Source organism: Schistocerca serialis, chromosome 1 (assembly GCF_023864345.2).
Source record: "Schistocerca serialis cubense isolate TAMUIC-IGC-003099 chromosome 1, iqSchSeri2.2, whole genome shotgun sequence".
Taxonomy (NCBI): Eukaryota; Metazoa; Arthropoda; class Insecta; order Orthoptera; family Acrididae; genus Schistocerca; species Schistocerca serialis.
In genome coordinates, this window is record NC_064638.1 from 1,249,451,246 (window position 1) to 1,249,467,866 (window position 16,621).

At 39.5% G+C, this 16,621-nt stretch overlaps 1 protein-coding gene across 1 annotated transcript in view; it reads left to right on the forward strand.

The window, feature by feature from the left end:
* Positions 1 to 16,621, forward strand: part of LOC126419386 (zinc finger protein 37-like) — a 152,137-nt gene that overhangs the window by 86,658 nt on the left and 48,858 nt on the right. The window contains exons 8-9 of the mRNA XM_050086577.1: positions 2,728 to 2,853; positions 15,916 to 16,056. Coding sequence (XP_049942534.1) covers positions 2,728 to 2,853; positions 15,916 to 16,056 — 267 coding nt within the window. The remainder of the gene's footprint in view (positions 1 to 2,727; positions 2,854 to 15,915; positions 16,057 to 16,621) is intronic.

Below are 16,621 nucleotides of genomic sequence, written 5' to 3' on the forward strand. Positions count from 1 at the left end.
GATTAATTAGGTCCATGGTATTTTTAAATGTATATTTTGTGATACATGTATGTTATTGATTAAGCAATTTATACCATCTGATCAAAGGTATCTGGGCACCCCAATATAATATGGAATTGTCGACTGAATGAATGTGCCAGTATTGAAGGAGGTGGGAAGTATTGTGTTGTCATTGCAGAAGCGTTAACAGCAGAATGAGTCAGTAAGGAGAACTCGGTGAAGTCTATCGTCATTAGATGCCACAAGTAACAACTTCATCAGTATGTTTCAACTCTTCTAAAGGTACCTAAGTTGACCTTCAGTGATGTGATTGTGAAGTGGCATATTTATGGGTCTCTGCGAAAGTCGAAAGTGTGTCAGAGCCCCAGTATGGTGAAAGCTATGGTGATTCTCGTGTACAACTGTGATGGTGTTATCCTAACAGCAGACCGTCAGTGCACAGTATTACTGTCCGTTTTTGGAGCACCGTCTGCGGCCAGCTTTGCGAAAGAAGCGGCGACACTTTCTGCGCAGCCCACCAATCATTTTGTACGACAATGTGAGGGCGCATACAGCGCAACCTGTGGCTACTCTGTTCGGTCGATGGGACTGGGAAGTACTGTACCATCCACCATACTCCCCGGACTTAAGGCCCTGTGACTTTGATTTGATGCCGAAGATGAAGGAACCACTTTGTGGCATTCGCTTCAGTGCTGTTCCAGAGATTCGTTAGGCAGTAGACTGCTCCATTGGCACCATCAGCAGAACAGGCTCTGCCAACGGTATGCTACGCCTTACACATAGCTGGCAACGGGCTCTACACATCTACATCTACATCTACATCCACATTTATACTCCGCAAGCCACCCAACGGTGTGTGGCGGAGGCAACAACGCTGGTGACTACTCTGTAGGACAGTAACAGGTGCAAACATGTAACTCTTTTGTATCGGTTGTGAATAAATAGCTACCACTATTTATGTCCAAACCCTCGTACTTTCGTAATATGAAAATATGCTATGTTGCTGCAAATCAAAGGTCTTTCCAAAACTTATCTCCCCCCCCCCCTCCCCCCCCTCCCAAAGTGCCATGAAGTTCTATGCTAGTGTATAAAACGTTAACCATTCAAAGGATTGATAAGTTTTTCAGTTCTGAGGGAAAATCAGTGGGAAACCTACTGTCACTTAGCTCAGAAAAATTGTGTATTTGCCCAGGAAAAAGTACATTTTTAACTGAGATATCCGGTAAAATTTCAGGATTTTTTTTTTTTTTCCTTGTCCATGTATACACCCTGTGACCAGAACAGTGATCGAAACCAGTACCAGTAAATAAATGAACATCTTTAAGTGTTTGGACTGTTTATAATAAATCAGTGTTTAAAATTTGTTATAGCCACTAACTTTCCGATAGAAAGAAGGCAATTGTTTGAAAAAATTTCAAATCAGGTTTGCTTTAAATACATGCTGTAATGGTCATGAGCGTTAGTTACCTTTGAGATGGGTGTAGTGAGTAGATGTTAGTCCAAAAGCCTAAGGCAACAATGACGCTAGTAACACCACCTTGCTGGGTTTGAACGATTTCGTGTAATGTGGCTATGAGGGGCTGGATGTTCCTTCCGTGATGTTGCTGAAAGACTTGGCAGGAATGTAGCCACTTTACATGATTGCTGGCATTGGTGGTCATGAGAATGTACAGTCACAAGAAGACCTTACTCTGGATAGCCATGTGATACTGCCGAGAGGTAAGACCATCGTGTTTGGCATATGGCTCTGGCATAAAGTACTGCATCTGCAGCAGCAATTTGGGCAGCAGTTGGCACCTCAGTGACACAACAAACTTGCAAATCAGTTAGTTGATGGACAGCTCTGAGCCAGACATCCTTTAGTGCACATTCCATTGGCAGGAACACCCATTCCTGTCAGAGCAAAATCCTTTCTGACCCACTCCATCGTTTAGCCACTTTCTTGAAGTCCTATTTTGCAGCAACCTGATTCTGGAATAACCACCCACCTCCAGCTTCAGGAGACAGTTAATGACCTATCTACTAAAACCACAGTAAGAATTTCCATTGTCCATGAACCCACTCCATCACCCTTTTACATCCTTTTTTCCAACCAGATATTCTTCATTTGCCAGTATTCTTAGCTGGTGCAGACTCCTCAAATTTCCTTTCCTCAGAACTCATTTTATCAGAAAACATCTAGTCTGTACACCTATAAATTCTTTTTTTCTATCTTCCAATATCATTACTACTACTGCTACTGCTACTACCACCACCACCACCACCACCACCACCACCACCACCCTCATCATCACTATAAGTGGCGGCGGTGGCGGCAGCAGCAGCAGCAGTAGCAGTAGCAGCAGTAGCAGGAGTACTGCCAGTATTAAATTTATTATTTAATAGTCAGTATTACTTATTCACATTGGCATTACAGACACTCAGATTATTTTAATGCTATATCTCATTTTTAAAATTGTTGTTTCTGAGGTAACTATGATGTAAAAAAGGTACTGTTATGAATGAATCCCTCGTCTGATGTAAGAGTGGGCTTGATGTCCGTAATCGGACCGGGTTAAATAAACAAAACTGAAAGATTCTTAGTACTGGGTGCTTCATATTTTTAACCCATAAATTTTTTATTTCAGCATTAATAGTAAGTGCTCTTTTTCAACAGACTTGAGTTTTGTGTGCAGTTGTTTCATGACATGAAGTGTGTACATGTTTCTCACTTCTGTTTGTCCACAGAACCGCAGTGTTATTCCATTACCCTTCACGAGTTCTGATACTGAAAGGTTTACACAGTTTACTAACACCGTTCCACCAGGATCTATTGCAAATGTTCCAACATCTCTTGCTGTTAGCCTTCAACAGGTAACATTATTTTCCTTTGTTTTATTTATATTACATTGGCGTATTAAATTATTTGTTTTCTTGCCAGAGGAGAAATCATTTGAGTTTCAAATAACTGCTCTAGTAGGAAATACATGCTCAAACACTGTGTGCAAATGATACATTATCACAATGAATCGTATAGAGTGTGACTGACCGTGAAACGTTTCTCTGTTATCTCAGAGGAAAAAAAGAAATGCTCAGTATTTCCAGTTTTCATTGCTTTCTCAAAAATTTGACTACCTTAAAAATATTCACCTAACTTGAAGAAGTTCATTTGATTTGTATGCTCTCCTCTATAATAAGAGCTATGTAAGTTAACATCATACGTTTTTATCTCATTTCACATAATTATAACAGAAAAAAAACTTGACACAACTTCATCGTGCGAGTATACATATACTTTTATAAAACAACAAATAGAACAGAGAATCCATGGTTTACACTATACCATAGGGCAGTCACCATGTTTCACATGTTCCCAGTCAGTTTTTGTCTTTATCATTTGAGTGGACCTGAGTTCATAATTGCCGGCCGGTGTGGCCGTGCGGTTAAAGGCGCTTCAGTCTGGAACCGCGTGACCGCTACGGTCGCAGGTTCGAATCCTGCCTCGGTCATGGATGTGTGTGATGTCCTTAGGTTAGTTAGGTTTAATTAGTTCTAAGTTCTAGGCGGCTGATGACCTCAGAAGTTAAGTCGCATAGTGCTCAGAGCCATTTGAGTTCATAATTGAAATTCTTACAATTTCGTATAAATTAAAAAGAAATCTTTGTCATGTGGTGAAAGATTATGTGATTATGAGGAGAAAAAGTATTTATACAAGTTTCAGATTATATACCATAAAAAAGATATTGTTATATAAGAATTTCTGTGTATGATGATGATTTGTATGTCATTCAGTTTGAGATTGCTGACTAGGATATTGAAAAGTAGAAATTATATTCCAATGTGATGATTCAATGCCTTTTTTCTCCTTAATATGTGGTTATTGTTTATTTTTTGTCTCACTTAATTTGAAAATTGTGTTTTCAAGATTGTAAAAGTCAAGAAAAAAGTTATTTTTATTGGAACAGCATGATCCAAAGACAGCACCATCATCATATAGTTGGGGGAGCACTATTTCAGTTCTACACTGAAGAGCCAAAGAAACTAGTACACCTGCCTAATACCGTGTAGGGCCCCTGCGAGCAAGCATAAGTGCTGCAATATGACATGGCCTGGACTCAACTAATGTCTGAAGTAGTGGCTGGAGGGAACTGACACATTAATCTTGCAGGGCTGTCCGTAAATCGTAAGAATGTGAGGGGTTGGAGATCTCATCTGAACAGTACATTTCAAGGCATTGCAGATATGCTCAACAATGTTCATGTCTGGGGAGTTTGATGGCCAGTGGAAGTGTTTAAACTCGGAAGCATGTTCTGTAGCAATTCTGGACGTGTGGGATGACGCATTGCTCTGCTGAAATTGCCCAAGTCCATCGGATTGCACAACAGATGTGGATGAATGCAGGTGATCAGACAGGATGTTTACATAAGTATCATCTGTCAGTAATATCTAGACGTGTCAGGGGTGTTCATCAGAGGCAAAGTTATCGTCTGGAGTGCACCGGGGAAGTGTGATAGGATCGCTCCTGTTCTCTATATACATAAATGATCTGACACGGACAGTTGAACCCAAGAATTTGTACATTTGATGGCTGTTTTTAAGGAAAATGGATACTCTGAGAAGCAGATCCGCCAGCTATGTAGTTTCGGCCATCTCTGGAGGTGCACGAAGAAGAGCACAGATCTGTGGCCTTTATTCCTTATTCTGGGGGCCTATCAGCGTAGTCTGAAAGGAACCTAATCGGTATACAATCTGGACCTGAAGACTTGCCCGTATCAAGCGGCCTCTTTTCCTGTCAACCAATGTGACCGAGAACCCACATAAAAGTCACTGTGGCTCCCTCAAGAGTGAGCAAGTGACAGCTTTCCTGGACCTGCTGCACTAAGGGATGGACGGTGTGCAGCACACAGAGGCTTTGAGGGGGCCGAGAGAGTAGATGAAACAATTGAAAAACCTATGTCGCCATATGTACTGCATGGCCTGATACAGGATGAAGATATCTGCCGTATTCCTCAATGACTCCTTTGATCACCAGTATGAGACGCATCCCTCTTCTGTTACCTCCTGTTGTTCGCTTTCGGCTCTTGCTCCGGCAGCTTAAATTCGTGCTTCCTGGTGGGTGTGAACCCTTCACTATCTTGGCTTCCTGCGATGGCCCATTTTCACCTTCCTGCAGCGGCCCATTTTCACCTTGGCTTTCTAAGGACACTACTCCAGCCTCGCTCTATCACCTTCAGTTTCACAACCTTTGCATGGAATTTTGTGATAGTACCTTTGTGTACTCTAAGGGCTCTCAGACTGACCTTGGTGTTGGTTGTGACTTCGTCATTGGCACTGATTTTTTTGGTATTGCCTTCCGGAACATTGGTCAGTATTTACAGCAGACATCAATGATATAGGCCTGTAGTTCGATGGATTACTCCTACTACCCTTCTTAAACACTGGTGCGACCTGCGCAATTTTCCAATCTGTAGGTACAGATCTATCGGTGAGGGAGCGGTTGTATATGATTGCCAAGTAGGGAGCTATTTTATCGTTTAAGACTGGAAGGATTTTAAAGAGTTTCAGTAATAAGAGTATGTTTCATCCACCTTCCAAGATTAGGGCATTACTCGGTTCTGTAAAAGATGATTTGAAACTTTGGAAGCCTGGTATAAATAAAATTCTGTCATTGTGGGAAGTCTTACATTAGCCTTCCGTCAATTTGCACATTCCAGGACAAGTGGGTGGAGCATCACCACCACAAGAGGCTACAACAGCCAGAAAAATCAGTTGTAGCAGAAGATTGCTTATATGAAGGACATGATGAAAATTGATGAGACTGTGATAGTTGCCAACACTTCCAGTTTTTTGAACAGTGTTTATAATGAGGACAATAGCTGTAATCTTAGCAGGGTGTGGGACCTGTACTATGCTCGCTCGCTCTCTCTCTCTCTCTCTCTCTCTCTCTCTCTCTCTCTCACTCACACACACACACACACACACACACACACACACACACACCAAAATCGTTTCATAGGTTGGCAACACTCACAACGTGAATGAAAACAAATGAAGAGGCATAAACGCTGTAGCAGTGATGAATGAAAAACAGTTAAGAAAGTCAATTATAAATAGTGCAGTGCAGGAAATAACGCAAAATGCCAAAAACTGCAGATGTGAAACGAAGCCTGTTGACATCAACCACTGCTAGCAAGAGTGGAAGTTGCAGAATACGTAAAGAAACACCTTAAGTAGTTTACAGACTAACTTCATATAGAACACAGTGTTTTTAACCTGAAAGAATCAAAAAATAAATGTACAAACGTGTGTATCCAATTTACAGGATGCCACAGAAGATGCTTTGTAAATAAAAGCGAAACGCATCTAGTGTAATTCTTTTTAATTACAGATAACCTATAATAACATATGTTAACAGCTGCTGTGGAAGATGGTCACAGAAACAAACGTATAATACAGTTTATGATGATGTATATGTTTTACAGAATTTTTTTTGTTGATATCAGGTAATGCAGCACACTTTCTAAACAAGTTAGAAATATTTTGAATCTCTTTTTAACCTGCTTAGGGTTATTAAAAAAATTACAAAGAAATTGATGCAATTTTTTTTTTCCCAAAATGCTTCCTCAGATTGAGGTTCCATTTAATCCAATGTTATACATTTGAAGGAGACCAAATTTTTACCAGATATGCATGACATGATTGCTGAGGTACCAGACCTATTTAATTCCACCTATTATGTAGAATAAAAAACTATCACATCTTACATTTTAATTTTTATAATTTTTTTCCTAATAAAAATGTTATTTTTTCTATAATTTAGTTGATTCTGCAATAAAGCTTAGGTGTACTACAAACGTATGGACTATTGCAAGTTACAGAAAAAAATTGGAGTAATGCTTTATAAAGTTTAGGAAATATTTGTACCTGAATTCTGAAAAATACAACGAGTCCAATTAAACTATGCCTCAGAACATCCCTGCAGCATTTCTTCATCTTCAAGCTCCCTCTTGGCTTTCCTTTTAGCACTTTTTGCTTCTTCCTGCAGTATTTCTTCATCTTCAAGCTCCTCTTGGCTTTCCTTTTAGCACTTTTTGCTTCTTTGGTAACTTGAAGAGCGAATCTTCCAGCTTCATGCACCCGTTGTCTGTCACACGCAAGCAATTGATCTTCAATATTAGAGGCACATTTTGTGCCTAAATTTCTCAGGACTTCCAACCTTCATATCATTCCATCATTGAAACATATCATTGCATCTAGTACACTAACTTTTAAAGTATTTAGTCCTTCATAAACATTGTTGGGTAATCTTTCCCATATGCAATGGTTGAAACTTTCATTTTATTCTGAGTGCTCCCATGAAGACATTTACTAAGCGAAACAGGTCACTCAGGTCTCTAAAAATTGGTTTTATTTCATTCATAAGAGGCTCAGGTAGAGAATGCTTATGATGGTATATTTGACCACTTCCTTTTGCTTTTGGGTAACCACACCACGAATCTACTAATTAGGGTAAAGTCCATGAACAAGATGGCCATCTGTGGACAACTTATGAAAGTACGTGGGCCATACAGCTTCTCTCATTGCTGTAACATTATTCGGAGTTGCAGTTTGTCTAATGGCTAGTCCATAATAACTCTGAAGGTGGTCTATTTCAGTTTCTGTCAATCTGCCTCGGCCAGACCGATTTTCCATCACATTGCAACTTTTCTTTCATTTCTCTTCGTAGCTTCCTCAATCTAGCACACAAGCTCTTTTGCACATGTCCACAACACTCCAGTTTTGTTACCAAGGTATCACCATAAACATTGAACTCATTAATTTTATTGAAAGCTTCAGACTTCAGAGCCCCCATTGCCTAGGTACTTCGTATATCTAATGTTATAAACGGGCACCAACCTCTGAAATATTTTTAGAGCTCCATTACAATCCATGCCTCCACTGTAACCATCTTAATTCTTAGAACACTGATGTTCAATATGTCCTTCAGTGTTACCATGGCAGGTGAGGCAGTTCTTAGACAAGCACTCAACATCAACTACTTTTCCATTCTCCAGAGAAGTAGAACTTAAAACACCATTCAAGGAACGAAGTCCTCGATGTTGCCATGTCCCACCAAGTGCGACAACAATGTCGCAGGTTCCACTAATATTTACAGTTTCTGCTACTGCACATTTCATAGATGCTTTAGATACAACCGTCAAGGCACCTAAAAGTATTTTTATGTACTTATTGAACCTACTGGAACGAGGAGGGTCCATCTAACAACAAAACGTGTGAGCAGCCTTTTTTCCTTTTCCTATTGCATGCAGGGCATGCACCAACTTCAAATTCACATCATATGAATTATGCACAATGGTTGAAGTCATTTTTGAGGTAGATTTATTGCAGGATCTACACAGAACAACTAATTTGATGCTAAACCCTCCCTTCTATTTTGCTGTTCAGTTATTTACAAACAGCCTACACCATCAACACCATCACTTTGTTTACATTTCGCCACTTTGTTCATCAAAGTAGTAAGATGCCCACGTCAACAACAACAAATCCACTACAAACAGTATCATTGTTAACACAAAAATTCGAATCACCAGGAGGCGTGCATTGTGGAAGTTTCTTGCCTCAAGAACTGATACATAGGTTACTTTCAACAGTGTGGCTTGCTTTGTTTGTGAACTGGTTACCACGGAATTTCCTTTTATTGAATTTCTTGATGCGTGGCATAGTGTGTATTTGTTGCCCACTAAAGGATATGTACTTCCACAAATATATGTAGCACTTGGACAACAAACATTCAGTAACATGTGAACAAACTGCTTCGGTGAAACAAAAGTAAATACTAGCAAAGATAATCATTTAGAGAAACTATAAACCTTCGCTGTTACCAACATATACAATGCATCATATGTATAATGGCTGGAAACAGAATGTTCACAGTTCTTTTCGAAATAATACTGGTTTCTGTAACAGAAATAAAGGCCATGGCGGCATACTGACTGTAACTTTAAAATTTGATATATATAGGTTATTTTTCATTTGAAACCCTATAATGTATGTATCAATGTAATCAGAAAAGACTATAGAATTTTATAAAGTCATAAAAAAATTTTTGATTTTTCCACCATTTATAAGTACGCTGTATCCTTTAGGAGGCACAAGGCAAAGCAAGTAGGAAAACTGTTTTTATAAATACCAATTACGTGTTTCGCACCGAGTGAAGTAGCGCAGTGGTTGGCACATTGGACTCGAATTCAGGAGGACGAAGATTCAAACCCATGTCTGGCATCCTGATTTAGGTTTTCTGTGATTTCCCTAAATCACTTCAGGCAAATGCCTGGATGGTTCCTTTGAAAGGGCATGGCCAACTTCCTTCCCCATCCCTCCCTAATCTGATAGGACCGATGATCTCGCTGTGTGGTCCCCTCCCCCAAATCAGCCAACCAACGTATTTCGCCCTTGTGATGCATTAGCAGATTATATAAAAATGGAACAGAAATTGTCACAACAGGACTTAAGAATAAAAATCGTCTGTATAAGGCATTCACTCATTAAGTCTTATTGGAACAGAAAAGAAAATGTGCCAGGACCGGATCAGCATTGTGTACACAATGTAGGAACACACGTACAACATGTACAATGCAAGACAGGCAGAGTGAGTTCCAGTGAAGTAGCACTGTGGAAAAAGCTACTAAAGTTGGAATGGAAATAGTATTACAATAGGTGTTTCCTGTCCAATCGAAGATATTTAACATGTAAAAGCAGCCACATCATGTTATCAGTTGAGCTGGAATTATTTTGCACCCTTGTATGTGGATGTAATAAACCAACAATCTGTCGGCTCAAATGACTTTACCAAATTGTGGCTAATGCACCCTTCCCTTCAGCACTAGCTACTCTGAAGTTCACAGGTGGAAGCTGTTCTCCAACACATCTAGAATCCCTCAATCCCAATGCCCTAAAGTCAGCACTCCATTTCATCAAAAGTCCCTTGTGTTTCTGTCTTTAATCCCAATTTTGCTTCCATGGAGAGTCATGTCGCTCCTTCACCCGAATTCTAAAACTTTCCTACACCTTCCTAGCTCTCTGAGCAGGGTTGCCACAAGTTCTGGAGATAAGGGAATTTCAAACATATCAGGGAAAAATCTCGTTTTTGTTCCAGTAGTATGAAATTTTATTTGTTCACTGAGATGTGCTTCGTCATTGGCTGGACGCAGCCAAGTACATATGCTGCTTCCCTACTCTCTCATTCTTACTGCTTCTCTTCCCCATCCCGCCCCTCAGCTGCCACAACTACTTGCTGCTATCCTAGCAGCTGCTGATGTGGGGCAGCGGGGTGTGAGGAGTGGTTTGTTTGGATCTGATTCTCAGAACTTGTTGACACAGTGGCTAGAGACAACAGTCATTTGTGCACGAGTTGTGTCTGAGTGATTGTGTCTGAGTGATTGTGTGAGCACTCTCGTTTTCTGACAAAGGCTATGGCCAAAAATTTAGTTGTGAGAGTGTGATTGTCTTTTCTGTGTGTCTATCTGTGGCACAGCAATCGTCTTTACAGTGAGTTTCTACCTGTCCTCATTAGTATTGATTCTCAGAATATTTGCACAAGTTATCTGCTACATGGGTGATCACCATGGTCTCATTTCATCAACATGGTGTCTGTGATACGTGAATAGCTGACCACATGAGTGGACTTTCATGATGGGCCAAAACTACAGGCCATTTCTGTGGATATCTCTAATGGATAGGGCCTGCTGATCTGAAGCCCATAGCTTCCCACTAATGTGTGGGTCCCGCCTGTTGGATCTAGTCCCTCCGATCCGCCTGCAGGCTGGGTCTGCCTGTGTGTGGCATAATGCATTGGATATTTGTGGTTTATCCAAGGACACAGGGCTGTGGTGCTCCTTGGCCAACCAGAATCCATGGGCAAAGGATTCCAGGAATTGCAACTGTCTCACCGCAAGTACATTGTTCAGTGTGGCCTTTTGTAGACATTTTATTCTAACACATTTTGGCACTTTGAAAGTAGTTTATATATTGGGAAGTATGGATAATAAGAAGAAGAAAATTGTGGCAGTTTGTACGTTATGTACACATGTATTTCTTGAACGAAAAATCACACAATACCTGTAGAATAATAGACATAACACAGTGAGTAATAACTGACAATAACGAACATAATAGAACCAACATTTTATTGGCAGTCACCTATAGTGAGGGTTTACTCAACTCTTCCCCACCTTATACATTTCTTTCAAGAGACCTACTTTTTCTGTGGTTATTTCTGAAGGCAATGAAGGTATTTTAAATCTGTCTTGCGACTCCAACAAATTGTGAATTTTAGTCATAAAATGTGTTTCGCTGTATTGAATTAAAATAACATCAGTGGTCTAAATGAAACGTATATGCCATTTGGCTTGCTTTCTCCATCTAAAAATAGTTCATTACAAAAGATGTTGATGTTAGTACTTAAGATTTTTGGTCACACATTTAAAAATACTGAAGTCCTTACATTTTTTATCAACTTATGTCTTCACTTACCCTTGAGATCTCAAAATTTGTCAGGGAAAAATGCTAAAACTCCCCTGGAAATCAGGGAAATATCAGGGAATTTCACTTGGGGAAACTTGTGGCAACCCTGCTGAGACTCCACTATGATGACGATGACAATGGTAATGACAAGCCACATCATCGTTATGAGCATGACCATCAAGCTGCCCTCTTTGGACAAGTAACTGAAGACTGTGGCAAGGGACGAAAACTGTATTTCTACTTTTTGATTTTCACTTCATGATATGTCAGACACACATCTGAACCTTAATACGTATATTAACATTTATCAGTCTCACAGTTTAGACTAGTACTATGTTACAAGGTAAATATTCCTCTTGCACTTGTGTATCACATTAAGTTTTCAGACCATAACAATCCAAAAAAATCTTCTAGAAAATTTAGAAAATTAAATTTCTTATAAAATTGTTGTTACAACAAGATCCTACATTAAAGAAAATTCGTGTCGTGAGAACTAGTATTGGGAAAGGGAAATTTAATATTTAAAGGGTGGCAAATGTAAAATGTCAGTATTGCTTTTTGTTGGTAGGTTTAATGTGGACAGAGGTGTCAAGGTGGGTTCTGCAGAAGTGAACATCAACATTGTGGAAGTTTGCAAGCAATTTGGAAAAGGCCCAGGTAAATTTGCATTCTGGAATGGAATCAAGGTCATGCAGGAAATTTAGAAATAATATTTTTGTATTGTTACCAAATTTGGCCGTTCTTTTAAATGATTTGTCATAAATACTTGTCTCTCTTATTTTTTAATTATATTTTGTGTACTACTTTCATGCATCTGTTAATTGTTACAGATACTCATATCTGATTGTTTATAGATACCAAAGCCTTTCTATATAAGTTAAAAATAATCTCTGCTATAGTAACCAACCTTCTCTTCATCTAAAAATGACTGCTTGAAATGATCACACTAACAAAAGACATTGTCACGTACGTTTACAGCAGGTGAAGACATGTGAGAACTTCACGAATGACGTGACTACTTGGGGATAAGCACCAGGTTTCAGCATTTATTTTGAACCAGTACACTTGATGAAATGAAATGCAGAGTGTCATTTGGTTGATCAGACGTAAGCTGTCATAAATTCTGGATATGAGGGCTAAGTGAAAATTTCTCAGTCTGGCATCAATATAACGTTAATATTAATGAAATATTGTATTTGTTACACTATTTAATTAAAGTTTTCTGTACACATATTAAGAGGACATTAATAGAGGGTGCACCCACCCTTCACCTTAATGTCTGAATTGAACTCTTCTGGGGACATTTTCAGTGGAGTGTCGGACTGCCTGCAAAGGAATGGCAGCCCATTTCTTCGCAAGAACCAAAACAAAAGAAGGTAGTGACGTTGGATGCTAGGGTCTGCAGTGAGGGCAATATTTCAAATCATTCCAAAGGTGTTCTTCTGGTTTCATGTTGGGACTTTTGAGCTGGCCAGGCCATTGTCCACAACCCGTTGCTTCACAGATGCTGCTTAATGACATTGTATTTTCATGCTATTTTGATCAATCGTCATCTCCAAACTGTTCCTGTACAATACGCAGTGCTGTAAAATGTGTCCGTATCCTGCACATGTAGCACAATAAGGGGACCACATCCTAACCATGAAAAATGACACTATAGTGTACCACCACCACCTCCATACTTAACTGTTGACACTACACTTGATGGGAGAGAACATCCTCCAGGCATTCACCAAACCCGAAACCTTCAACCAGATTGTCACAGGTATAGTGCGATCATCACTCCAAGTCACTCATTTCCATTCATCCACTGTCCAGTGGCGCTGCTCTTTACTCAACCTGAAGCTTCATTTAGCACTGACTACAGAAATGTGTGGCTCACAAGGAGCTGTTCAATGTTTTATCCCTTTCTTTTCGACTCCCTTCATATTGTCATTGTGCTAGGTGGATTGCTGGTAGCACTTTGGAGCTCGAGAGCAATTGCTTCCACTAATTTCAGATGTCTTTTTAGAGCCACACTCTGAAGTGCTCAACTGTCCCTGTCCGTCAGTACATTGCGTCTGCCTGGTCTCGTTTTAGCTGTTGTTGTTCCTTCATGTTTCCACTTCACTATCGCATCCACAGCAATCAATGTGGGCAGCTTCAGAAGGGTTGAAATGTCACAGCAATCAATGTGGGCAGCTTCAGAAGGGTTGAAATGTCACTAATGGCTTTGTTGCTTAGGTAACATCCATGACATTCAAAGAGACTGAGCTGTCCTTTCCAACTCATTCCGTCATTACTGCTTCTCTAATGTCACCACCTCTCGTGGCATCTAGTGTTCAATTCTGCATTACATTGGGGTGTTTTGATGATTTTGATTAAATAGTTTGTTGAGAAATGAGGCAACATAATGTAAATAAAGTTTCAAAGTAGCTGTGCGGTATGTGTTTAGCTCAAATTGATAAATTGGACCAGTGTGTTATAATTTATATTTGAATGAATTTTTACAAATGAAAAGTCATCCACATTTTTTGAACGATTATAAGTAGTCTGCTCATTTTTATTTTATTTCATTTTTTAACTTTATTTTCAATGGCTGAGAACTGAGCAACTAAATGTAAATGTGACTATAATTCTTGTGATGGTAACCCTGATGGACATCCCCAAACTGTTAGTACAGATGAAAAGCTAGTAATTAACTCCTGGGCCTACGACTATGAGTGAGACTCCTGTTACGGAAGTTGGATCATAAACAGTAAGCACAAGCCTCCCTTATTGTATGTCATATGGTTGCCAACTATTATGGATTGTCCATAATTATGGATTTACTACCTTAGTTACAGAGTTAAAGGAAGTTAGTAAAATTATTTATTTTATAAAAAATTTAAAAGTTACATTTCACTAATCATGTGGTGCTAAAACGTTTTATAGATTGTAATGATTTCCATTCTGAGTACACAGTAAACCTGTCTACGAATAATTTCATCACCATGGCTTACTAAAGGCATCGAGTTCAAAACATGTCCTGCAACACTGTTCACAACACTGTTCACAACATTGTTCGCAACATTGTTCGCATCTAGTACTGGACTACCAATGTTTGCAACATATTGTCAACATCGTGGCAATACGAAACCAGTGTGCTACAGCTGTGTCGGTACAGATGAAAGGAACTAGACTAAATGCCACTATACAGTGCTAGTGTTTGGTTTTGCTTAGTCTGTAGTGTTGCATGTTGTTTTTGTGTGTGAGGGGGCAAGAAGCAAAATTAATAAACTTGTCGCACACTACAAGGCAGGGGAGTGCCTCTGGAATGTTTGAAATCACAGTTTTAAAAGGATTATACAGAAGCAGGACAAAAAAAGAAAAATCTGCATTGCTTCGCACCAGCAGCAGTGACATAGATAAAAATCTCTCACATTCAATACTGCCGCAGCAGCAACGATGACTAGGGAAAAATTTGCTGTCAGCAAATTACATGAACTGCCACCACACACTTACATTGTGAGGCCTAAATGAATTTGTGGATTAGGCAAGTAATCAAACATCCAGAGGACCAAGTCCATTCCATGTAAACTCAGCCACACTATTATGGAGCCACCACCAGTTTGCACAGTGCATTGTTGACAACTTGTGTCCATGGCTTCATGGGGTCTACCACAGTCGAACCCACCATCAGCTCTTACCAACTGAAATCGGGACTCATCTGACCAGGCCATGTTTTCCATTCATATAGGGTCTAACCGATATTGTCACGAACCCAGGAGAGGTGCTGCAGGCGACGTTGTGCTATTAGCAAAGGCACTCATATCAGTCGTCTATTGTCATAGCCCATTAACACCAAAAGTCACTGTCCTGTCCTAATTGGTATGTCTGTCTTCTGTATTTGTGAAAGACTCTACTACATTGGCTGATAAAGTACATTTATATGGTGTATCTTTACAGGTGTGTCAAAGTCTCAAATAATTTTTGGCTAATAGAATCCAATGTGCTGTACTGACAGTAGGCATTCAACAGAAGTGAAAGTAACATTCAGTGTCCACTCTGTCAGAGAGAGAGAGAATGTAATAGTATCGGTTTTATAAACTTCTGGAAGACTTAGATTTTTCTGAAGGCTGTATGGGAGGTTCAGTTCTTCTATAGGGGAACCTTCATACAAGTGTTAATCCTATAATTTTTAGAGTGGTGCTTAATAGTTAGGTCCCTTGTTAAGTGGGCTGGAAAGCAAAAGTTTAATGAATTCAGAGATGCTTTACCAGGATCATAAAAGGTTACTGCAGATCATAAATAAGAGTAATACACAAATAAGGACCTATTTTTCTTGTTCAGTTTTTCTATGTCACAATTTTTAATTATTTTGTGAGCAAAATTTATGTAGAAAATATTTTGTGGATTTGTTCTGATGCGTGGTTCGTTTTCTACCTTCTGAAGCAGAGCAGCGCAATGGCTATGCAACCAGTGTTATATCCATCTTTTACTGCCCCTGTGAGTGAGACTGGTATTGCAATTGTTGCCACTAGTGCTACTTCTGGAGAAATAACAGAAATTATTGAAGCTCCCGATTCACCTTCAGTAAGTATAAATGTTCCATAGCAGTCCTGGTTCACAAAACTTTCATCATGAAATAATGTTACTGTTTGTTTCATTTATTGACAAATTTATTTAATTTAATGGATAAAAAAAAAAAAATTACTCACCAAGTGGCGGCAGAATACACATGTAAAAGATTGTTGTAATTGGGAAGCTTTTGGAACCAGTGGCTCCTTCTTCTATGCAGAAGCGTTGAAGGGGAAGGAAGAAGGGTGAAAGAAAGGACAGGAGAGGCCTGGGAAAAGGGTAGATTTCGGGAAAGTCACTCAGAACCGCAGGTCTGTACAGAAAGTCTCCCGCGGTTCACGGTCACTTTTCCCAAAATATGTCCTTTTTCTTAGACCTCTCCAGTTCTTTTCCTTCACCTTTCTTCCTTTCCATTCAACCCTTCTGCCTGAAGAGGGAGCCACTGGCTCTGAAAGCTTGCCAATTACGACAGTTTTTCATGTGTGTGTTATGCTGCCGCTTGTGAGTAGATGTTTTATCTATCCAATTAAGTAATGTTTGATTCATTTGTCATACAACTGACCAAATGTAATGATATTGT